The sequence below is a fragment of the Scyliorhinus torazame genome, chromosome 15 (genome assembly GCF_047496885.1).
Source record: "Scyliorhinus torazame isolate Kashiwa2021f chromosome 15, sScyTor2.1, whole genome shotgun sequence".
Taxonomy (NCBI): Eukaryota; Metazoa; Chordata; class Chondrichthyes; order Carcharhiniformes; family Scyliorhinidae; genus Scyliorhinus; species Scyliorhinus torazame.
Window position 1 is genome coordinate 182,897,832 of NC_092721.1, and position 24,833 is coordinate 182,922,664.

The 24,833-nt window shown below is 47.3% G+C and overlaps 1 protein-coding gene across 1 annotated transcript in view; it reads left to right on the top strand.

The window, feature by feature from the left end:
- gabrg3 (gamma-aminobutyric acid type A receptor subunit gamma3) overlaps window positions 1–14,683 on the top strand; it is a 1,021,256-nt gene extending 1,006,573 nt beyond the window's left edge. The window contains exons 9-10 of the mRNA XM_072477216.1: window positions 10,515–10,649; window positions 13,814–14,683. Of these exons, the coding sequence (XP_072333317.1) occupies window positions 10,515–10,649; window positions 13,814–14,092 (414 nt within the window). The 3' untranslated portion in view covers window positions 14,093–14,683. The remainder of the gene's footprint in view (window positions 1–10,514; window positions 10,650–13,813) is intronic.
- The last annotated feature ends 10,150 nt before the right edge of the window (window positions 14,684–24,833 follow it).

Sequence of the window (24,833 nt, forward strand, 5' to 3'; positions counted from 1 at the left end):
GTATGCTTTCTATTGGTTAGAATGTATGATAGCTCCGCCCTGATAGGCGGGGTATAAGAACCCGTGCCACCCCAGCAGCCTTCATTCTGTACCTGAGCTGCTGGGGGTAACATCTAGCTTATTAAAGCCTTCAGTTGGACTACAACCTCGCTTTAGTGGTCATTGATCGTGCATCAGGGGGCAACCCTGAAAATCTTTCCAACACACGCCAAGGGCAGGTGGTAAGAACAGGAGCGGATCCTGGTCAACCATGTGATTAGTTGAATGTTAACACATCAACCCAGACTCCCTGAGTGAGCTGTAACACACCAGGAATATGGATGTGTTAACTGTATGTCTCTGATAGATTGTTTTACTACGAGTGTAGTCAAATCGAAACTGCCGCAGCAATGGAGTGTTTAATGGCCTTCCTCTATGCTTTTATGATTCTCTGATATGCGCTGTATACAGGTATGTGAGGTGTTATTTTCACAGGGGTAATTCAGTGGGTTCGCATTTCAAAGAAATATAACTGCAGGGGAGTGAAGAGTGCAAAATGGTCATTTAGTTATTTATTGTTTCAGAGTTAAAGGAGTAATGATCCAATGGTTAATTGCCCCACTGCAATTCACTGCTGCTGATTTAATCTTCCCACATTAGGGTGGAATTTAATGCTCGAGGCGTTGGGCCCATTCACCGGTTGAAGAGCCTGAAGCGACTGCTGCGGTCATTGCAGGCTTACCCAACCCAATTCAGTGGGTTTGCGGTAAAGCGAAGTGCTGAGGTGACTCAGAATCACTGAAACGACTACAGAATGACATCAATAAGTTCCATCCAACCATCAGACTCACCATGGACTACTCTCCAAAATCAGTTGCATTCTTGGACACACTTGTCTCCATCAAGGACGGTCACCTCAGCACTTCGCTTTACCGCAAACCCACGGATAACCTCACGATGCTCCACTTCTCCAGCTTCCACCCTAAACACATTAAAGAAGTCATCCCCTATGGACAAGCTCTCCGTATACACAGGATCTGCTCAGACGAGGAGGAGCGTAACAGACATCTACAGACGTTGAACGATGCCCTCGTACGAACGGGATATGGCGCTCGACTCCTCGATCGACAGTTCCAACGCGCCACAGCAAAAAACCGCACCGACCTCCTCCGAAGACACAACCGACAGAATACCCTTCGTCGTCCAGTACTTTCCCGGAGCGGAGAAACTACGACATCTTCTTCACAGCCTTCAACACGTCATCGATGAAGATGAACATCTTGCCAAGGTCATTCCCACACCCCCACTACTTGCCTTCAAACAACCGCGCAACCTCAAACAAACCATTGTTTGCAGCAAACTACCCAGCCTTCAGAACAGTGACCACAACACCACACAACCCTGCCATGGCAATCTCTGCAAGACGTGCCAGATCATCGACATGGATACCACCATTACACGTGAGAACACCACCCACCAGGTACGCGGTACATACTCGTGCGACTCGGCCAACGTTGTCTACCTCATACGCTGCAGGAAAGGATGTCCCGAAGTGTGGTACATTGGCGAGACCATGCAGATGCTGCGACAACGAATGAATGGACATCGCGCGACAATCATCAGGCAGGAATGTTCCCTTCCAGTTGGGGAACACTTCAGCAGTCAAGGGCATTCAGCCTCTGATCTCCGGGTAAGCGTTCTCCAAGGCGGCCTTCAGGACGCGCAACAACGCAGAATCGCCGAGCAGAAGCTTATAGCCAAGTTCCGCACACATGAGTGCGGCCTCAACCGGGACCTGGGATTCATGTCGCACTACATTCATCCCCCACCATCTGGCCTGCGAATCCTACCAACTGTCCTGGCTTGACACAACTCACACCTCTTTAACCTGGGGTTACCCCATCTCTGGATCTATAAAGATTTAATCACCTGCTAATTCTCGCATTCCAAGCATTGTCTGGCATCTTTGAATCTGTCTACATATGTGTTTCTGGAACATACCTCTTCATTCACTTGAGGAAGGAGCAGCGCTCCGAAAGCTAGTGACATCGAAACAAACCTGTTGGACTTTAACCTGGTGTTGTAAGACTTCTTACTATTAGGAAAAGAGTTACAGGATTTTGACCCAACGGCAGTGAAGGAACGGCAATATAGCTCCAAGTCAGATTGGTGTGTGACTCACAGAGGAATTTGCAGGTGGAGGTGTTCCCATGTGTTTGCCTCCCTTATCCATCTAGAATCTCGACAATGCAACAAGAGGCCATTCAGACCATCAGGTCTGAACCGACCCTTGGAAAGAGTGCCCTACCTAGGACCACGCCCCGACCCTATCCCCGTAACCCAGTAACCCCATCTAAACTTTTGGACACTAAGGAGCAAATTGGCACATCTTTGGACCGTGGGAGGAACAGGAGTCCCTGGAGGAAACCCACGCAGACACGGGGAGAAAGTGACCCGAGGCCGGACTTTAACCTGGGTCCCTGTCGCTGTGAGGCAGCAGTGCTAACCACTGTGCTACCATGCTTCCCCAGGCAGTAGAGGCAGTATGGGTCATGGGTTTGAAGGATGCTGTTGAAGGAGACTTGGTGAGTTGCTGCAAAGCATCTTGCAGATGATGCACCTAAGGTGGTGGGTGTGGTGCCAGCCAAATGGCTGCTTTCTCTTGGATGGTGTCGAATTTCATGAGTGTTGTTGAAGCTGCGCTCATCCAGGCAAATGGAGAATATTCCATCACCCTCCTGACATTCGATTCGTAGAGGCAGCCCATTCCTAAAGCAATTTTAAGTGCTTCTGAGCAAGCTTCTCCCGTTATTTTACACACTACATAAGTAGGTTTTAGCCTGAATAAATACACAGCAGCATCTTCAATTTGCAACATAATCCAATGATTTCTCCAATTCTGGGTGCACAACCTGAAATTGAAATGAATGTGCTCAACAATCACATTCACACTTTCACACAATCATCTGCGTCACAACAGCATCAACACTTCTAAATTGCTTCAGTGGCTGTGAAGCGCTTTGTGATACCTGAGTTTCGAGAAGATAAAAGTGTAAGTTCTTTCTTCCACTATATCTTTCCAAGCCACCAGTGTCAACATATGCCAAACCAGTCGGCTAGCTACCCAGAGATCTATTAGGCGTGAGTTGCTTTGTTTGCAAATGGGAGGACGTTCACATCCATCCCACTGTAAAGCAATAGCCTGTAACGTGTCCTGTGTGTCAGACCCTGACTGCTGCAGGGGGAACACAGATGGCGTCTATTTGCATAGATATTAGATTATGAATATTATGACTTTCGATAACCCCAGTCACTGACTTTCTGGAGCTGATTCACTCCATCAAAATCGTTTAACTGCTTATTTATGTTCGCAAATCCTTTATTTTACGAATAACCAGAACAGCTCCTGGCAGAGACTCCAATTTAAAAATACAAAAAGCAAAAGCTTTGCCAGGTTTTGCTGGGCCTAAACCTGAGAACAAAGTTGCAGTGATTACCAAACGAGTGTGTCAATGTCAAAAACGCATTGCTGTCACAGTACCTGTTATCAAATGATTGAATTTGTATTATATTGATATTGACAACTGTATCATGTCAGAGGCTGACAGTTTCACCGTTCCAGAAAACTCGATGGCTGTGATATTCACCCATAAATCATACTGACCCATGAAGTTTGATATCAATATCCGTTAAGTCTCCAAGTTTATCAATGGCCCACGTACAAACTGGCATGTATCTAACGGCTGGTAGCGCCACTCAAACCAGATAGGTTGATAGATAAGAGCTAGACTGAAGATGGTCAAATGGGAAGAAACGTGGCTGATGGGATTTAACCCTGAAAAGTGTGAGGTGATACACTTTGGAAGGAGTATTGTGACAAGGAGGTACTGAATGAATGATATGACACTGGGAAGTTCCGAGGAACAATGGGACCTTGGTATGTTTGTCCGTCTGAAGGCGGAAGGGCAGGTTAATAGGATGGTTGAAAAGGCATATGCCACACTTGCCTTTATCAATCACGGCATAGATTGCAAAAGCAGGGAGGTCATGTTGCAGTTGTATAGAGCTTTGGTGTGGCCACAGCTGGAGTACTGTGTGCAATTCTGGTTGCCACATTATAGGAAGGGTGTGATTGCACTGGAGGGGATGCAGAGGCGTTTCACCAGGATTTTGCCTGGCATGGAACATTTTAGTTATGAAGAGAGGTTGGATTCTTGGGTTGTTTTCCCTGGGGCAGAGAAGACTGACGGGTAACCTGATCGAGGTGTACAAGATTCTGAGGGGCATGGACAGGGTGGATAGGGAGCAGCTGTTCCCTTAGTTGGAGAATCAGTTACGAGGGGACACAAGTTCAAAGTGAGGGGCAGGAGGTTTAGGGGGGATTTGAGGAAAAACATTTTTACCCAGAGGGTGGAACGCTCTGATTGGGAGGGTGGTGAGGCGGGTTGCCTCACATCCTTTAAAAAGTACCTGGATGAGCACTTGGCACATCATAACATTCACAGCTATGGACAAAGTGCTGTCAAATGGGATTAGGTAGGTAGATAGGTAGGTCAGGTGTTTTTCATGTGTCGGTGCAGACTCGATGGCCGAAGGATCTATTCTGAGCTGTATTATTCTATAATTCTGTGATTCTAGTGAGCCTGGACTTCTGAGAGGTTGTGAATGAAGCTACCAACTTGCCAATGTCAAATTAAGTCTGTTCTTGACTTGTAAATATAAATAACTGTGGCTGTGGAGTTTCATAATCTGCTGGATATAAGGCACGGTTACATTCGGCATGGTGGCACAGTGGTTAGCACTGCGGCCTCAGCGCCATGGACCCGGATTCGATTCAGACCTTGAGAGAATGTCTGCGTGGAGTTTGCACATTCTCCCTGTGTCTGCGTGGGTTTCCTCCCGGTGCTCCAGTTTCCTCCCACAGTCCAAAGGTGTGCATGTTAGATGGATTGGCCATGATAAATTACCCCGTGGTGTCCAAAGGTTATATGGGGTCACGGAGATAGGGCAGGGGAGTGGGCTTTTTCGGAGGGCTGGTACAAACTCGATGGACTGAATGGCCTCCTTCTGTACTGCAGGGATTCTATGGATTCCAAAGTGGTGAAAGGTGATTTGGGCTGTGATATCATTGAATGTGTCTCATGCAATGAATCTATTTAAGAGGCTGTTTTGTTAGTGCATTATCAACCAAGCACTGGGATTTTGAATCCTGCAGATTTGCAGGTGCAAATACATGCATCAATGTTGACACAAAATACAGATTGTTGACAGCAATGTGTCAATGTGAGAGGGGGTGGTGGTGCCTCGGGAAAGGGGAGGTAAATTCCATAAATTTGACTCTTTCAATTGGACTATGGAGGCATAAGGATGTTTGCCTGCTCAGCCACGGATGGGCTCAATTAGGGCCAACTGGATTTTTAATCATGGGGTGCTGATTGAGGTGTGTCAGGAGGCCGTGCATAGAACTATCGTGACCTCCCAGCAGTAATGTATCTGAACTGGAAACTACGATTCACTACTATGGCAGACCTTCTTCCTGAATTGCAAAGGCCCTAACTATTCTGGCCTATTTATTTAGGTAACTTGCAGCCGGCACCCAGGAACAGAGGCTCTCTCATGCAACCCGACAAACTTCAGCAGCTCCCTCCTGCGGCAATCTTTGATTGCTGGAAGGCCTCCTGTCAGCCCCCCAACATCAGGACCATGCCTGCCATCCTGATTGGATGGCGAGCATGCCCTCTACCCACTAATTGACCAAAAGAAAAAAAAAATGCAGTCGAATGTGGGAGTGGGGACCCGGAAATGGTCCCAGCATCTAGGTGCCAACCCCAAAACAAAAATCCTGCCCATCAAATCTGAGTTGGGACCTGATATTTGCCTTTCTCGAATCCTTCTATGCTCTGGCGTATGAGAATGACCCGGACGGCTTCTTCCATAGGAACCAAAAGCATGTGATGTGTGAACATGGGCGGCATAATAGCACAGTGTTTTAGCACTTTTGCTTCACAGCGCCAGGGTCCCAGTTTTGATTCTCGCTTGGGTCACTGTCTGTGCAAAGTCTGCGTGGGTTTCCTCCAGGTGCTCCAGTTTCCTCCCACAAGTCTCGAAAGACGTGCTTGTTAGGTGAATTGGACATTCTGAATTCTCCCTCTGTGTACCCGAACAGGCGCCGGAGTGTGGCGACGAGGGACTTTTCACAGTAACTTCATTGCAGTGATGCTGTAAGCCTACTTGTGACACTAATAAAGATTATGATTATTATTCATATTTCTCTCATTTAAATCCGTCTTCTTTAATGTTGTCCCGCAACCAGAGAAGTCCTCTTGAAATACTGTAACTTGCTAGAGCATATTTACACACATGCTCTAGCACATGTGTGCCCAATCTGCAAGGTCAGTTACTCTTTCCAAGGGTCAGTTAGTGACCTGTTGCATCTTGACTTGATGTCATGCTGAAGCATGAGTGCGCATGAATTACAATGAAAGAGCTGTAAAGCTGTATGAGGGCTGGCCATGATAGAACGGTTCGTGTTTATTGAGTGGTCGGGCAACTTACTGCAGCACAATTTTGCACCTTTGATGTGGCAAATAGCATTGCCCACGGGTCATACTTTGCCACCTGTGTTGAGATGTTAGTTCACAGGGGCACGTCAATTCACGTAGGTACTGTACTCTACACGCCATTGCTTCAGGTTCTCATCTCCTCATGTCCTCTAGACGTATCTTGGAGTTCCAAACCACGGAACATTCCCTGTGAATAATTATCATCCTTATTTAAGGAAGGATGTAAATGCACTAGAAGCAGTTCAGAGAAGGTTTACTAGACTAATACCTGGAATGGCCAGATTGTCTTATGAGGAAAGGTTGGAATGGCTAGGCCTGTATCCACTAATACGCTAATCAGAAGACTTAGGCCTCACACGCACATGGGGAAAAACCCCAATTGATAAAGGGTACACCCCCTCCAATGGAGCCCCCCAGAGGGTCACTCTGCCCCATGTGGCAGTGTCAGGGAGCAGTGCCAGGGGCAGTACCAGGTGCTGGGACATGTCCATCTCCCCCCCCCTGGGGGCTATACTTAATCTGTGCGCCCGACAGGTTCACTTCACCTGGTTCACGTTTTTTATAAAAGCAGTTGTAAAGCAATGTGACATCATGTCGACGAGCAGGTAATTCCAAATGTGGGGGGATAATATGGCGGTGCTGCCCACTAATTCTTTGGAATTGTATAGAATGAGGTTCCTGACCTTCCTGGGCGGGGACCTCGTTACGTCACTGGTGCGGGGCGGGGGTATCAGGAAATGAGGGGCTGGATTATTTGCTTTGTGACACCGGAAGAGGGAACCCCGATTGGGCGGAGAATTGCGTGTAATAGAAAAAATCTGTGTTGCGCCCGGCACCAATTCTGACGTCATGCTCCGGTCCCTTGGTGTGGGCAATAGCGATGTTTGCATCCCACGTCGGCAGATCCAGGCTGAACCATCATTAGCATGGATTTTAATATCATCAGCTGCTTTAGCGCTTCATGCTCCAACCCCCCGCGATGCTACGCCGCTCTCAGCTATACGTTTCGTGGGCGCGAATTAGTGCAAGTATTTACAAGCGGGGACTGGGCACCATGGCTGCAGAAGAGAATCCGGAGGCTAAAAAAAGTCTGAAAAAGCCTCAAAAAACTGTCGGTCTTGCTGGGGACTGGTTGCCCGGGCTGGGGGGAAGTAGTGGGAAAGACTTGGTGTCAAGTCCGTGGACTCGAGGTGTCCCTCTCGAGATCGGGGTAGCCTGGTTCAGACCCCCATTGCTGCCGTCTGTCTTTTAAATGCACCCCTCTGGTGCTACTTCCAGGCTCCTGGCTGATCACACTGCTGAGTGCGGCCCGTGTCCTGTTAATGCTCAGAGAGCCTTTGGTCATCTGGGAGCCCACCCAGGCCCTCAAACCCCAGTGGTATCAGCAAGGGGATGGGTGTGCCCAAGCTCAATCAGTGGCCCATTAGCTGTTGGTGCTGCCCCACTGGAGAGGATGCAGGGGATTAGCAGAGCTCATTCCAATCAAAGGACACCTGCACCATGACCTTTGGAACTCTCCCTGATTCTCTGCCCCTCTCCGGATTGAGGCCTCACCAGTGACCCCCACACCTCAGGATCACCATCTATTTCCTCCTGGTGAGATTGCTGGTACTTATGCCTCTGCCACCAGCTCCCAAGCGCTGTTCAAGAGGGTGGGCGGTCTGTGGCCCACCCTGGAGAAGATGGTGTCCCTCCTCTCCTCACTGGCATGGAACTGTTCGTCCACCTCGGATGCCCAAACTCAGGGGGCAGGTCTTCTCTGAGACATCAACATGGCTGCAGCGTGTGTTGTCAGGCGAGAGCTAAAAACACAGCAGCATCTGCCAGGCTCTTTGGCATTACTTCTGGCCCCAGTGGTTACAGCGCCTGCTGGGCTGGGAATTGCTCCCAATTCATGCCAGCAGAAGCTGGCCCATTTCCATGCCCCGACTCCAACAGAAGTGCGAATCACGAGCTATTCAGTCCCAGCGGGAACACTTATGGTGCATTTCTCCAGCCTTGTCCCGTAAGCAAAATCGGGGTCTCACTGGAGGGATTACTGTTTAAAGATAAGTCACCACCCATTTATGACAGAAATGTGGGGCAGGATTCTCTGACCCCTCGCCGGGTCGGAGAATCGCCGGGGGCTGGCGTGAATCCCGCCCCCGCCGGCCGCCGAATTCTCCGGCACCGGATATTCGGCGGGGGCGGGAATCGCGCCGCGCCGGTTGGCGGGCCGCCCCCGGCGATTCTCCGGCCCGTGATGGGCCGAAGACCCGCCGCTGTCAACCCATGCCAGCCGGCGTGGATTGAACCACCTTTGGGACGGCGGGACATGGCGGCGCGGGCGGGCTCCGGGGTCCTGGGGGGGGGGGCGCGGCCGCTGACTCTCCGGCGCATGCGCCGCACGGCAAAGTCAGTTTCGCGCAAGCTGGCGGGTCACCAAAGGCCTTTCCCGCCAGCTGGCCGGGTGGAAATCAGTCCGGCTCGGGCCTAGCCCCTCAAGGTGAGGGCTCGGCCGCTCAAGATGCGGAGACGTCCGCACCTTTGTGGCGGCGCGGTACCGGACTGATTCGCGCCGTTTTTGGCGCCGGTCGGCGGACATCGCGCCGATATCGGAGAATCCCGCCCGTGGAGAATTTTCTTCTCCGAGGCTGGCGAATCTTCGGAACTCCCTTCCCCAAAGGGCAGTGGAAGCAGAGCCTTTGACTATTTTTAAGGCAGAGCTGGATAGATTCTTGATAAACAAGAGAGTGAAGGGTTTTCGGGGGTAACAGGAGGCTCCAGTCAGATCAGCCATGATCTTATTGAATGACGGAGCAGGCTCGAAGGGCCGAGTGGCCTACTCCCGCTCCTGATGCGTTTGTACCCTCCTCGAGCATCATTGTATCTAATTTACCAGCCATTAGAAAGACGCCGCACTATCCCATCACCTGGCCCCAGACTCAATCTGGGAGGGGGGGGGGCTCACTTCCTTCTTTTTTTGACTGATGTATTCTCACCTCCTGCAGACTTGGCGAAGGCTGAGAGATGTTTGAAGAAAGTTAGGTCAGAGCAAGGGAGGCACAGAGTAGGAAGAGGCCTGAAAGCAACGAGGGAGGGTGCTAAGTCAGAAAGGACTGCAGGGGTAAATGAGCAAAGCTACCCAGGCACTATGGTGCAGGACGGGGCAAGAAAGACGAGAAAGGATAGTTCACCGTCAGAAACCCTCGGTCAATATGCTGTCAATTCCCTGTCAAATAACTGGAACCTGGAGCTCATATGAAATCAGCCTGTTAGGAATAATAATGGCGAGAGTTATGAAATCTGAGTGACAGCATTGTGTTCAGTGAGCGACAGAGGTGGAATTGATTAGTTCCTTTTTTTTTTTGCTTTTATTTTCATGAACAGCACGCACGGTGCTTAGATCTCTGCTGGAAACAGGACAGTCATTTACCTCACAGTTAGGTTCCAGTCATCTTGTAAAGCATTTTTTGAGCAGTCACATGAAATCTTTTCATTCCGCACTTGCTTTAGTACTCATACCGGATTAGCCTCGCATCAGCTTGTCACCTGATTGGAGGATCGTGAAAGAAAGAAGCTGAACGTTACTTGGCTCAAAACATTTCTGTCCAAGTAAGGCTAATATTGCTTGCTGCTTTTAAGTACCATTGTTTAAGTACCTGCCCCGTACGGACCGCAGCGGGTCATGAGTGCAGCTCAGCACCACCTTCTCAAGGCCAATTTGCGATGGGCAATAGGCTGGAAGAGACAGCAATGCCCCCATCCCGCGGAAAGAACATTGAATAGTGAAAATGCCACAGCAACGTTTGGTAAGGGCAGATGGCTGGAGACCAGGAGATTGCTGTTGGCGGTGCTTCTAGTGCTTGTTTTGTGAAACAGTGTGCTTAACCACGGCAATGCTGTTATTAGTTCTGATAATTGTACTGACGATTGCTCACATTTATTACAATATTTTACCTGCCCATGGAAACTTTTTTTTTGCATTCCCAGCTTCCGGATGCGACCCTCAGCTGCAGAGTTAAGTCTAATTCTCACTGTCATGGGTTCCCAAGTCAGTATGAGCAAGATTGGAAAGGGGAGCGCAGACGTGATTGGTTCTTCACCCAGCAAAAAGGATCCCAAGAGGTATTTATCTATAAAAGATATTCCAGCTTTGATTCAAAATGCAGGTGTCTGTCGTCATCTAACAAGCCAGGGTCCAAAACGAAAATGATAGGGTGACAGATGCTTCACATCTGGACAGAGTGCAGGATGTGATGGGCTGCTGGGTGGCAATTGAGAGAGATATTTCATTCAGGTTGATCAGCCTGGAGATGCCAACCAACTGACTCATGTTGAGGCTTAAATATGTCGCTTTCCTTAATTAATCGGTCAGACTTATGGGGCGGGATTCTCCCGCAATTGACGGGATGGCCCGACGCCGGCACCAAGAATGGCGCGAACCACTCCGGCGTCGGACCAACCGGAAGTTGTGGAATCCTCCGCACATCCGGGGGCTAGGCCGGCAGCAGAGGGGTTGGCACTGAAGGGCCGGCGCGAGTTGGCGCATGCGCAGACCCGCCGGCATGCTCCTGCGCATGCGCAGGGGGGGTTCTTCTCCGCGCCATCCATGGCGGAGCCCAACAGAGGCCGGCGCGGAAGGAAGGAGTGCCCCCATGGTACAGGCCCGCCAGCAGATCGGTGGGCCCCGATCGCGGGCCAGTCCAACGTGGGGGCTCCCCCCAGGGCCGAATCCCCCCACGCCCCCCTCGAGGACTCCATTTGATGGCCTACCAGCCAGGTCCCGCCTTGTGGGACCATGTCCATTTCACGCCGGTAGGACTGGCCAGGAACTGACGGCCACTCGGCCCATCGGTGCCCGGATAATTGCAGGGGGGGGCCGCTGCGTCAACCCCGCCCCCGCCCAAAAAACGACGCTGGAGAAGATGGCAGCCGACGTTGGAGCAGCGGGGCAGGATTCACGCTGCCCCCGGGGATTCTCTGACCCGGCGGGGGATCGGAGAATCCCGCCCATGGTACTTCTTCCTCCACGGTTACCCTCAGTCACCACCTGTCGAGTCTATTGTTTTGTCCTGCTCCTGACCCTTCACTGATGGCTGTTTGCACCCTGAGACTGACTTGCACATTTATTGAGAACTTCCATTGGGGTTTAGGAGAGGGATATTCATTTTGACTTTCCACGATGGCGTACATCAGGCAGTGTAGATTCAAAATATGTCTGTCCCAATACTCATTCTATTAACTGATTCAAACGACAGCATTGGCAATAATCTTTTTTGAAAGGAATTTAGAGTCCCCAATTCTTTTTTTTTCCAATTAAGGAGCAATTTAACGTGGCCAATCCACCTACCCTGCACATCTTTGTGTTGTGGGGGTGAGACCCGCGCAGATACAGGGAGAATGTGAAAAATGCACACGACAGTGACTCAGGCCGGGATCGCACCCAGGTCCTCAGCGCCGTGAGGCAGCAGTGCTAACCACTCCGCCACTGTGCCGCCCTCAACATTGGCAGTAATCATGAAGCAATCCATGACGGGCACTCTCCCAGTAAACTGACTGAGCGGATTTGAATTCAAAAGGAGGAAAAGATAGTGAAAGAAAAATCAAAGCACAGACGGCGAACTAATTCTGAATCATATGGCCCCACCCAGAGACATTGCTTTCCAAGCATTAAGCTAAGCCATTGCTCTGCTCTGTAATGGTGACTTGCTTTGCCTTTAAGTGAATGAAGATAATTTGAACAAATATCATTCTTGTGATTCCATACTTTTGTCAAGAGTGACATTGATTGAGAGGCACGTGAGTCGCTGATGGGGCTACAAAATGTGGCTCCCAATCTGCAAACTGTACTCTTCATCCGCACAGCTCCCGGCTGAGAGAATGAACTTGAGAAATCGTGCCCCTTACGCATTTAATTTAAGCAATGGCATTGGAAGGGGAAAAAAAATCAATTTGCTTTTAATGTGGAATAAAAAGTCAAAACATTGTGCAGGAGGGACAACAGATTCAGCCTCTAGGGAAATGTTTGACTTATTTGCAAGGCATTAAGAACACAAGAAATTTAAGCAGGAGCAGACCACAAGGCCCATCAAGCCCGCTTCGCCATTCAATACGATCATGGACGATCTTGCGCTTCAACTCGATTTTCCTGCCTGCTCCCCTTGCTTCCCTAGGAGACCAAAGGACAGTCTAATCCAGCCTTAAATGTGTCCAACAATATAGCATCCACAACTCTCTGGGGCAGAGAGTTCCAAAGATTCACAACCCATTGAGTGAAGTAATTTCTCCTCATCTCGGTCCTAAATGATCAGCCCCTTATCCTGAGACCCTGAATTTTAGATTCCCCGACCAGCAGAAACAATCTCTCAGTGTCTCCCCTGTCAAGCCTCTTCAGAATTTTGGCGGTTTCAAGGAGATCGCCTCTCATTCTTCTGAGCACCAGAGAATGTAAACCCAATTTGCCTAACCTTGCAAGGAGAGATGGTGGTGTAGTGGTAACATCACCGGAATAGCAATCCAAGAAAATCCTCCGAGGGTATGGGTTCAAATCCCACCACAGCCGCTGGTGGAATTTGAATTTAGTCCATAACTAGCCTGCAATGGAAATTATCATTGATTGTTGGGTTCAGTGATGCCCATTCGGGAAGGAAATCTGCCATCTTTACCTGGTCTGGCCTACATGTCACTCCAGAGCCACAGCAATATAGTTGACTCTTAATTGCTCTCTGAGATGGTCTCACAAGCCACTTAGTTCAAGGGGCAATTCGGGATGGGCAACAAATGCTGGCCTTGCCAGTGACGCCCACATCCCGCAAAAGAATAAAAAATAAATTGTTGGGACCACCAACTCAGTGAACATTCGCTGGACCGTCTCCAATACAAGTATTTCCTTTCTTAAGTGTGGAGACCGACCCTGCACACAGTATTCCAGATCGCACCAAAACCCTGTACAAATTCTCAAAATGCCTTATAAATCATAATGCTACCTTACACATGTTGTTTGCTATCCGGGAACTCTACAGAGCGCATTGCAAGTACTGCAACCATTACTTTCCTCTGTTGGCATAAGGTAATAAAATAAACATTTGGAGCAATATAACTGAAAGCACTCGAGGAAATGGTCAGGATTGAGGAAGGTGTTTCTCATAGGATATATCCACCTCCAAATTGCTCAGCTTTTCCGGATGAAATATACACGTTAATGCTGCTCGTAATTACAGTTTGTTAGAAGTATTTTGATAACTATTGCCAGTTTTTAAAAATAAATCTCATTTTTCTGTTCATCCTAGAACTATTCTGTACTGAACCTGGGACCGGCCTCTTCAGTTATTACCATAAACAATTCTATGTATTGGCAGGACTTTGAGGAAGCCTGCGTATATGAATGCCTCGATGGTAAAGACTGCCAGAGCTTCTTCTGCTGTTACAAGGAATGTAAATCAGGCTCGTGGCGCAAAGGACGGATCCATGTAGACATATTGAAATTAGACACATATTCACGTGTGTTTTTTCCTACAACGTTTTTGCTATTTAATCTTGTCTACTGGGTTGGATACCTTTACCTTTAAGCTCCTGCCTGTAGCAGTGAAGACTTCCGTCGTCGACACCTGTCCTGTAACTTTGATATGTATCTCTGGATGTTGTCAGAAAGTGAAGTTACCTGGGATGAAGTAACAGCATTTGGTTCTTTCTTTTCCATTTCTTTAATATATACAAACTGCAAATTCAAAACAAATTGGTGGAAGGAAGAAGATGCGGAAAGTGTACATAAAACTGTCAAGGCATCTCTCCAAGGTCATCTGGTGAAATATTTTTTGAAAATCTTGAAGAGAATAGACCTGACTTATTGACGCAACAAACTGTCTTCTCGGTTTTGCACCCAGCAGCAATTTTAGAGTAACTATTCACAGGTTTGTTGGATAGTCAGAAAAGCCTCGATTTTTAATTAGTTGCATGAAGAAAAGTAAAGAGATAGCTAAGAGCAAACTAGACTGAAGCATATTCCTCTTACAAAGCTAATTAGAATAAATTAAGGCATTTCCGGCCATAGCAACCCAAGAAAAAAAAATCTTTCTAAATTAAAGGCGATTCATGCAAACCCATTTCTATTTGACAAGATGGATTAAATCCAGAGATGCAGACTGGTCTTTGGAAGAATAGCAAAGTTTTCTTTGGGGGTGGCGAGGGGGGTGGGGGGGGGGGGGGGGGATTGAGACTGTTTGTGTATGCAATGTCTTTTCATTAATTGAAATTTCAAAACCGTGTTGGGTGAACAAAGTGTTTAGACTTTTGGAAAATTATTCAGCACTTCATATTTTTTACGTGGGGTTTCTTTGATGTTAGAGGTGACTGAGATAAACTAGCTGAAAATATTGATGAAACATTAGGTAGCTACAAGGTGGTGCATTCTCCATTCATTCACCCTTAACAATGATCACAATTCTGTTTAGCCCTTTGAGGACTGAGTTAGTATTTGTGTACCCAAGTTTTTTTTTTAAATCACCAACTCTAAGTTTTATGTTTTGGCTAATTCCCATCTACAAGTTTCTCCAGCGACATGTTTGCCTATCTCACCCAGGGGCGAAATAGGGGTGTTTCCAAAACCACTAAAGTGTATCTTCTGGTAGGTCAAATGGGTGGAATCCAATGTATCTATGGAGGTACCTGCAAATGTGACCAATCCATCCACTTGAACAGGCAAGTAGAAAACAGGGAAAATAATTAAGTATATCCTCCTTTTGTAGCTTCACTAAAATTAATGTGACTTCATAAATGTCATGATGTGGAGATGCCGGCGTTGGACTGGGGTGGGCGCAGTAAGAAGTCACACAACACCAGGTTAAAGTCCAACAGATTTATTTGGAATCACTAGCTTTCGAAGCGTAGCACCTTCATCAGGTGAGTGGGCCTGATCACCTGATGAAGGTGCTACGCTCCGAAAGCTAGTGATTCCAAATAAACCTGTTGGACTTTAACCTGGTGTTGTAAGACTTCTTACTGTGTCATAAATGTGGTCATTGTATCCTAGCGAACAGGGTATCACTTGGAAGAAATATGCACTACATTGATGGTCATAAACAACATCATAAACAATGAGCAAAAAATCAGTAACATCAAATAAAAGTGACATTTTGGGAAAATATTGGATGACAGTATGGTGTCTATTTTAAAAAATTGTACATAAGAAAACATGAACGAACAAATGTCACGTTCTCCAATGACTTAGCCCTTTCTTACATGTGATGTATTGATGAAGTATATAAACTCAGAGAACGGCTGGATTTGGTGGTACTTGCCCACTGACCTTGCACATTCTTGCATTGGAAGAGGTACAGAGTAGGTTCGTTCGTCTGACTCCTGGGATGAAAGAGTTGTCTTATGATGAAGCGTTAAACAGGTTGGGCCAATACTCATTCGAAGAATAAGAGGTGGTCCTATTGAAGCATATAAGGTTCTGAGGGGGCTTGTTAGAGTAGCTGCTGAGAGGTTGTTTCTCCTCGTGAGGGAAATTTAGAACTGGGGGGCACAGTTTCAAAATAAGGGGTCTCCCACTTAAGACTGACATGGGGAGAAGTTTCTTCTCTGAGGGTCACTAGTCTTTGGAAGTCTCTTCCCCAGAGACCCGCAGAAAGTGGGCCATTGAATAAATTCAAGGCTGAGATGGACAGATTTCTGATCAACAAGGGATTGAAGAGTTATGGGGCGGAGGGGTGGGGAGGCAGGAAAGTGGAGTTAAGGCCGAAATCAGATCAACCAAGATCTTATTGAATGGCAGAGCGGGCTCAAGGGGGCAAATTGTCTACACCTGCTCCGACTTCTTACGTTTTTTCTTGTTCTTGTGACCTCCAGGTTCTAATGAGCTCTGAGACGTAGTTTTTCCTTTCCCAGATGGCAGTTTACGTGTGGCACCAAGTTAAGGGCGTCTTGGTGTGTAGCAGCAGTCATGGCGACAAGCAGGCAGTCAATCACACTAAAGTGTTCAAAATAAACAAATCAGGAAGTTAAAGCACTTTAATATCTTTCACTTTTCATTTTAAGACAGTTTTAGAACAAATGATTACGGTTGGGTTAAGATTGAAGCTAAAATAACGATGGACACATTTTTAAAAGCAAAAACAAATTATTTTTAAAAGTAATTTTTAAAAGCCCTGTCCTGCCCTGTTCTGTTTCAAGCTTTCCCCACACACGTTCAATCCTCCAGCCAGCCGAAGATTTGAGGCCTATCACTGGCCACTTAAGGGCCTCAATTGGGGTAAGGGTGAGGCATCGCCCACCCCAGCGTAAAATCACGGTGTGGTCGGGGTGGGTGGAGGGAATCCCATCCTTTCAATTTCACCCCTTCCCCCCCCTCCTCCCGTCCCCACTCTGCCTAAATAACCGCCGGTAGACGAGCATACGATACTGGTCATGGACAAACCTGACATTCCATAAACATAATACTAGCTTTGCAAAGCTGGTGAGGGTGTTTAGTGGTAATGATGGTCGTAATACACCATTTAAAACCCCAGTTCTGCCTCATTCAGCAAGGTGTACATTTTTCAAGAGATTGTTACAGGGAGGCCTAACAGTGTAAGAGTGGTCATTCCCGCCGATGCAGTTGATTTCCATGATTGCGGTCTGAAGTTTGCCTCTGGAGATGTGTAGAATCACTGATTTTCTACATTATTCTGCACATATGCAAACTGCAGAACCTGCCGTCAGTTTCAATGGAGCATTGATGGCAACAGTTGACAGGTTTTGGCCTCGTTACCATGGCAAAATCCAGACTGTTGTGAGGCTTAGGGCGTGATTTTCTGGCCATGCCCGCCCAGCGACCTGAGAATCCTGACCGAGGGCAATGGACTTTCCCATTGTGCGCGTCTAGTCCATTGCGATCTTGTGGCCAGCGGGGCAGAAGAATCTAGCCCTTAATCTCTGATTCATGCTGGATTAGTTAATTTAAACCTAGGTAAGGATGATCTTGCCACAATTCTGGGTGGCAGGTCCGACAGTGCCAGTGTACCACATCTGGAAAATAAGGTGAAAAGGGTAGATAAATGCAGGGTGTGAAAGAGAAAAATGTTCACTTTGAAATAATTGTGCAAACCTGTTCCATTGTGTAATCTCTCTGATCCCTAGTGTGTGTGTCTGTGTATGTGTATCTCTCGCTCTGTGGGTGAGGGGTGTGTGTGTGTATGTGTATCTAATTTAATATCCTACAGTACTCAATTCTGACTGGGTGTTTTTCATAGCACTTATTACCAAAGACCCAGCAGCTCTGCTCCATTAGATCTTCCAAGTGCTTAGCCACCATGCTTACACATATGTCACAGCAGATTTTTAATTTATTTAATGTAGTTTATCCTAATCTGCTAATCCTGTCTTCATCCGACACACACAGCACATTTCCCAGAAGATAGCAGATAGCAATCAAAGGCAGGACTTTTGGCTTACTTTCCAGGCCTAGCCTATTTGGCTGCAGCACCTCAAATTGCTGCTCCAACTGAAATGTAAACACACACAAACATCAAACAGGAAAATGTTAGCTGGTCCATCCAGAATGCCCGAATGTCATGATGCCTTATGCCACATCCAACAAATCGCTATGCAGCTCTTTAGCCCAGGCGACTCAATGACATGGTCTCCACTGCAAACCGAAAGAGCTCCATCTTACTCCTGAAGATATGACAGGGTTCACCACATAAGCTATAAATCTAATATTTTCTGGGAACCACGTAGAGGCACTTATATAGAATATACAATGCAGAAGGAGGCCATTCGGCCCATCGAATCTGCACCGACCCACTTAAGCCCCCACGTCCACCCTATCCCCGTAACCCAATAACCCCTCCTAACCTTTTTGGTCACTAAGCACAATTTATCATGGCCAATCCACTTAACCTGCACGTCTTTGGACTGTGGGAGAAAACCGGAGCACCCGGAGGAAACCCACGCAGACACGAGGGGAACGTGCAGACTCCGCACAGACAGTGACCCAGCGGGGAATCGAACCTGGGACCCTGGTGCTGTGAAGCTACAGTGCTATCCACTTGTGCTACCATGCTGCCCCGACTTGGTGTCAGGAGTTGTGGCTGGAACTCAAGGTGATGGGCGCAATGTTTTCCGATATCGGCAAAGGTAGTATCTTCTAGTCCCCCCGCAGCCAAGGGGGTTGCCCGTTATTGGCACCCTCCGTCGCCAGGTAACACACAGCGGTAGGGATGGGGGGGGGGGGGGGGGGTGTCGCCATTGGCAAAACCAGAAGATCTCCCCGGTGGGAACGGCCAAAAATTCCACAGTTGAAAAAAATCCTTGTGTTTACTCTGGTGTTTTTGCCAAACTCCTTAAATCCGTCTGCTAACTGGCCCTTCTGCAAATGGAAACATTTCCCCTCATTTACTCTATCAAAGCTGCTTATGATTTTGAACACTTTTACCAAATATCTAACTCTTCTCTGCTCTTCGGAGAACATCCCCAACGTTCCCAAACTCTCAACCCAACAGAAGTCCCTCATCCTTGGTACCAGTCAAGTAAATCTCTTTTGTGTGCTCGCTAAGGCCTTAAATCCTTCCTAAAGGGGTGCTCAGAATTGAACACAAGACTCCAACTGAGGTCCAGTCCATTTGAGAGGTTTTGAATAACCCCCCTGCTTTTGTACCCGTTCTTCTACTAATAATGCCAAGGACTCCATATGCTTTCTTAACAGCCTTCTCAACTTATCAGCACGGTAGCATGGTGGTGAGCACAATGGCTTCACAGCGCCAGGGTCCCAGGTTCGATTCCTGGCTTGGGTCACTGTCTGTGCGTAGTCTGCACATTCTCCCCGTGTCTGCGTGGGTTTCCTCTGGGTGCTCCGGTGTCCCCCCACAGTCCAAAGATGTGTAGGGGTAGGTGGATTGGCCATGATAAATTGCCCTTAGTGTCCAAAAAAGGTAAGGTGGGGTTATGGGGATAGGGTGGAAGTGTGGGCTTAGGTAGGGTGCTCTTTCCAAGGGCCGGTGCAGACTCGATGGGCCGAACGGCCTCCTTCTGCACTGTAAGTTCTGTGATTCTGCGTGATTCTTATCCTGTCCCCGTGAAAGAGTTGTGTCCATAACACTCCCAGGTTTTTCCCTTCCTGCAACCCATGACATTGTATCACTTTTAGTTCATATTTTCTCTCATTCTTCGAACCAAAATGTATCATTTCACACTGCTTTCACTTACTATGTTTCTGCCAATTTCACCAGTCTGTCGATATCCTCCTGGCGTCTGTTCATATCCTCGCCATTGTTTATTGCATTTCTGCTTTTCATGTAATCTGTAAATTTTGCAATTCTGCCCCTGTATTGTCCAGGTCATTAATATGCATCAGAAAAAGCAATATTGTTGACACCAACCCCTGGAGGATACCTCCCATCCAGTCCAAAAAACAACTGTTCACCGCTACTGTTTTCTGTCCCTCTGCCAACTCCATAGCCATGCCGTTACTCTTCCTTTAATCCATGCACTTCAATTTTGCTTACGAGTCTATTACGCAATATTTTGTTAAATGCCTTTTGAAAGTCCATACACACAACAGCAACGGATCTGCCCTCATTTCAAACGTTACTTCACCAAAAAACTCAACCATGTTAGTCGAACACGATTTTCCTTTGGCAAATCTGTGCTAGCTTTGATTTATTCGTCCATAATCTTTCAAGTGCCATTTGATAGTGCCTGTAAAATATTTCCCTCTCTCCTTTTCTGAACGGGGATGTAACATTTGCAAACTTCCGATCCTCTGACACAAATCCCCAACATAAGGAGGATTAGAAAATTGTGGCCAGAATGTCTGCATTCTCCACCCTTAAATCACTCAGTAACTCACGGTACAACCCAGTCAGATGGGTTCTTTTTTCTACTTTGAGTATTGCTTACCTTTTAATTGTCTCTTTTTCCACTTTATGTTGCTACTTCTTCCTCCTCACTTCTTCCTCCTCGACTGCAATTTTGACTGGCCGTTGAGTTGATGTCTTAGGGTATCCATTCGACTCACCACCCAATTTGCGTTGCAAATTGGCGCAAATTGAATTTCTCTTCCTGCGATGCTGATCATGAATTATTTTGTCTTCTTCCCTGATAAAGCTGACAAAGGTGTATTCTGTGCTCCTCTACATCTTCACTTCTGAAATGTTTCACCTCAAGGTTCATCAAACGTATCCTGTTATTCCTCATACTATGTAATGGGATCACCCTCTGACTTGATGTGAATCATGGTGGTGGCATGGTGGCACAATGGTTAGCGCTGCTGCCTCACAATGCCAGAGATCTGGGTTCATTTCCGGCCTGGGGTGATTGTGTGGAGTTTGCTTGTTCTTCCCGCATCTACGTGGGTTTCCTCTGGATGCTCGTTTCCTCCCACAGTCCAAAGATGAGCTGGTTAGGTGGATTGGCCGTGCTAAATTGCCCCTTAGTGTCCAAGGGTATGTAGGTTAGGTGGGGTTACGGTGTTAAGGCGGGCAATTGGGCGGGGGAGTAGGGTGCTCTTTCAGAGGGTTGGTTCAGGTTCGATGGGCCAATTGGTGTCTTTCTGCGCTGTAGCAATTCTATGATTGTAACATTTAAAACCTACTTCTTCAACCTTCTCAGGATTATCTGGTCTTGTCCTCGTCGGGATCTGTTGAGAGCGAAAATGGGAATTTTGGCATTCCAGCCAAAACTTCATTCACTTTCAGTGGCACCGGAAAATACCACCTGCGAGGATGGAAAACTTTGGCCAATATATGCCTCTGCCTTTCTGTGAGCAGTACTGTGGAAGCTTTAAGTGTTTCAAACATATCTGCTTAATCATTAGGTTAAATCAAACACTTTGATTCCCCATTGTTACCTGAGGTTTATTACATTTATCTTCCTCCTCATGTATTCTCTACCAGATCCGAAGGAGATGGAGTAGACCATACAGGCCCTCAAATCCACTCTGCCATGCAAGAAGGTCAAGGTTGATCTGATCTTGGCCTCGATTCCACGTTGCTGCCTGTTTCCCATAACCCTTGGCGGCAGTGGCATGATCGGGCTTTCTCTAGACTAGTGATTCAGAGACCCAGGGTAATTCTCTGAGGACCTGGGTTCAAATCCCACCATGGCAGATGTTGAAATTTGAATTCAATGAATATCTGAATTAAAAGACTAATGATGACCGTAAAACCATTGCTGAGGCAGTAAAAACCCACGATTCACTAATGACCATTACGGAATGGGATCAGTGGTCTGGCCCTACATCTGACTCCAGGTCCACAGCAATGTGGTTGACTATTAACTGTCCTCAGCAATGAGCAATAAATGCTGGCCCACATCTCATGAACAAATTAAAAATAACTCCCTCCCAGAAAAAAAACCTCAGCCTTGAATATATTCAGTCTCTCAGCCTCCACAGCTCTCGGGGGTAGAAGATTTTGAAGATTAATGACCCTCTGAGTGAAGAATGTCTTCCTCACCTTTTTTGGAAATGTTGACCGCTTATTCTGGCACTATGCCCCTTAGTCCTTTGAAATAACCAACTTTTTCCAATTCATGTTTCACACTCAGGGTGGGATCTTCCGGCCGTTCCCATAGGCAGTGCCTCCCTGCTGCGGGTTCTCCAGCAGCAAAGGGTTCAAACAATGGGAAACCCCATTGACAATGGCTGGATTTGAACCCCATGGCGGGCTGTCTTCGCCACCGCAAAATATGCCATGGGAGGGGGGGGTTGGAAAATCCCAGACACAGTGGGCGGGATTCTATAATCCGGAGGCTAAGTGTTGACGCCTTCGGAAATGTCATCGCGTATCTCGACGGCGTCAACATGGCGTCAGGATCAGCAATTCTGGCATGCACAGGCGCACCTGCGCCAATGCATACATGCGCAGTGGCTCCCTTCTCCGTGCAGGCCCCAACGCAACATGGCGTAGGGCTAAAGGGGCCGGCACGGAAGAAAGGAGGCCCCCAGCCCGAGAGGCTGGCCCGCCGATCGGTGTGCCCCGATCGCGGGCCAGGCCACAACAGAGGTCAATCTCCCCCCCCCCCACAGGCCGTCCCTGTACCCTTCCATGCCGATGTACCGCTGGCTAAGAGCAGATTAGAATGGTGCCGGCGGGACTCAGGTTTTTTGCTACGGTGGCTCGGCTCATTCCGGGCCGAGAATCGGCAGGGTGCGGCGCGACGGCGCCAATGGCAGACAGGCATCGGGGCGGCGTGCCGAGATTCGTGCCAGTCGCGGGGATTCTCCGGCCCGGCTCCGGGCTGAGAGAATCCCACCCAGTGTTCCCTGGAGTTCTTCCAAAGTTTGCTTGTTGAATGATTTGCCCATAGCTTTCAAAATAAGTTTCAAATCAATGTCTACTATGGCGTCAATTTCAATTCGACACAAACCTACATATTAACCTATTTCCAGGTTGCTTTCCATTTTGGTGGAGAGTTGAACGTAAAATCTTAACGTTGGTTGGATGTGGTGTTAAGAAGCAGTCACTGCCTACCTTTAGAATTACAGCTAGGTTCTGTTGCGCATCCCTGATCTGTTCAATTTATCTGTAGAATATTGAAACCCAGTCATTATCACAGTGCAATTTGCTCCAACTGCAGTTTCTTTTGTAAGCAGCTCTCATTAGGGAGAACGTCCTGTTAGTACATTATCACAGGAATGCTTGACATGCTCCTGCTAAATGCCTTTGTTATTTTAACTCAGACAATAAACTGGAATGAGCTGACGTTCCTGTTTAGATACTGGAGAGAGGAGTTTCATATGACCAGGTTATGCACTGGAATGAGAACGACAGCAGTATTAATTTCTAGTTTTATCTATTGATCTTGTACTGGCAGTCTTGCAGAAACAATTATTATTTTGTTTGCCTCATTACCAATTTATCCGTTATTGGCTACTCTTATCCTGCTATATCCTCATGTTTGACAGTTATGATATCGCTCTGCAACATCATGAACGTTCTTGTTATGTACCTGTCCAACATTTAGTCCCTTGTAACAATCATTTGCCGATCTGTATACTCCGCACCCCATCAAATACCATCAGCTCTTTCGCTTCACTTTCTTTCTCCTTCATGGTGAAAGAATTTATATTCTGCTACAGCAACAATTTACATTTATATAGCACTCTTAATGTAGTAAAACATGACAAGGCGATTATCAGGCAATGTAAATGAAAGTTTGTTGACTGAAAGAGCAGTTGGAGGTCATTTTAAACTACCATTCCCGTGGGAAGCGCACAGGATTGGATTTGACATTCTGCCCGCTGAGTTGATTGCAGGTAAGTCAGGGAGGTGGAAGACAAACATTGTACCCAATACTGTCTATTTCCTGATGGGTGGTTAGATTTAAAATATCCCCATTGTTCTTTATTTTAAATTAATAACTAAGCAGATCTGGGCACAAGTATGTCTTACTTTGAAACCATGGGGTTTTGTTGCTCATTCATGCCACCATTGAATGGTGCATGGGCCGAGGGGCAATTATTACTCTGGCCACTGTTTCACTGCATGTGCTGAGCAGGGGATATCATCAGGAACAAATAAGGTCACTGCAAATTTCCCCTCAGTATGTCAACAATTTTGCACATTTTCTGATTTAATTGACGGAATGCAGTAGAGTGATAGCTCAAATGGGCACCTTGATTATGTATATTATATCAGAATGCAACCTATAACAACTTCCAGTTCTGTGGGACAACACAATAGAGTTAACCATAAAATAGTGTCAAGCCCCTTCAAAAGATCCAATTAAAGGTGTTGGCCTCAACTAACATTTGTGATGGCTTCACTTTCAGATTAAATAGTGTGGATTTGGTAGGTATAACTGGTAGGTATATCCACCAAGTGAGATATTTCAACGGAGAGTGTGGAGAGAGAGAGGCGAGATCAGTAGACTCACAAATGCACCCTAGGGTGGCACGATGGTGCAGTAGTTAGCACCGCTGCCTCACAGCACCAGGGACCCGGGTTCGATTCCGACCTTGGTTGACTGTGTGGAGTTTGCACGTTCCCCCCTTGTCTGCGTGGGCCTCGTTCTGCACTGTAGATATCCTATGATTGATATTCTATGATTTCCTCTCAGTCACCCAATGTAGATCAGCATTAATAATGGCCATGGAGATACCTAAAGTTACTCACCTTTGTAGACCATGCTACATGGAGTGAAAGGGAATGTAACAAATACAAACCTTCTTAAGGTCATAGTTCTTCAAGATGCATTGAATAATTTTGCCCTGTGCGTGCCTCCAACCTCCATCTTAAAATATTCAGCGTGACAATTCCACATAATATTAATCCTGGGATAGGGAGATAATGTTCACAACCTGCAAATGGAATTCAGTTCTCAAAGGGT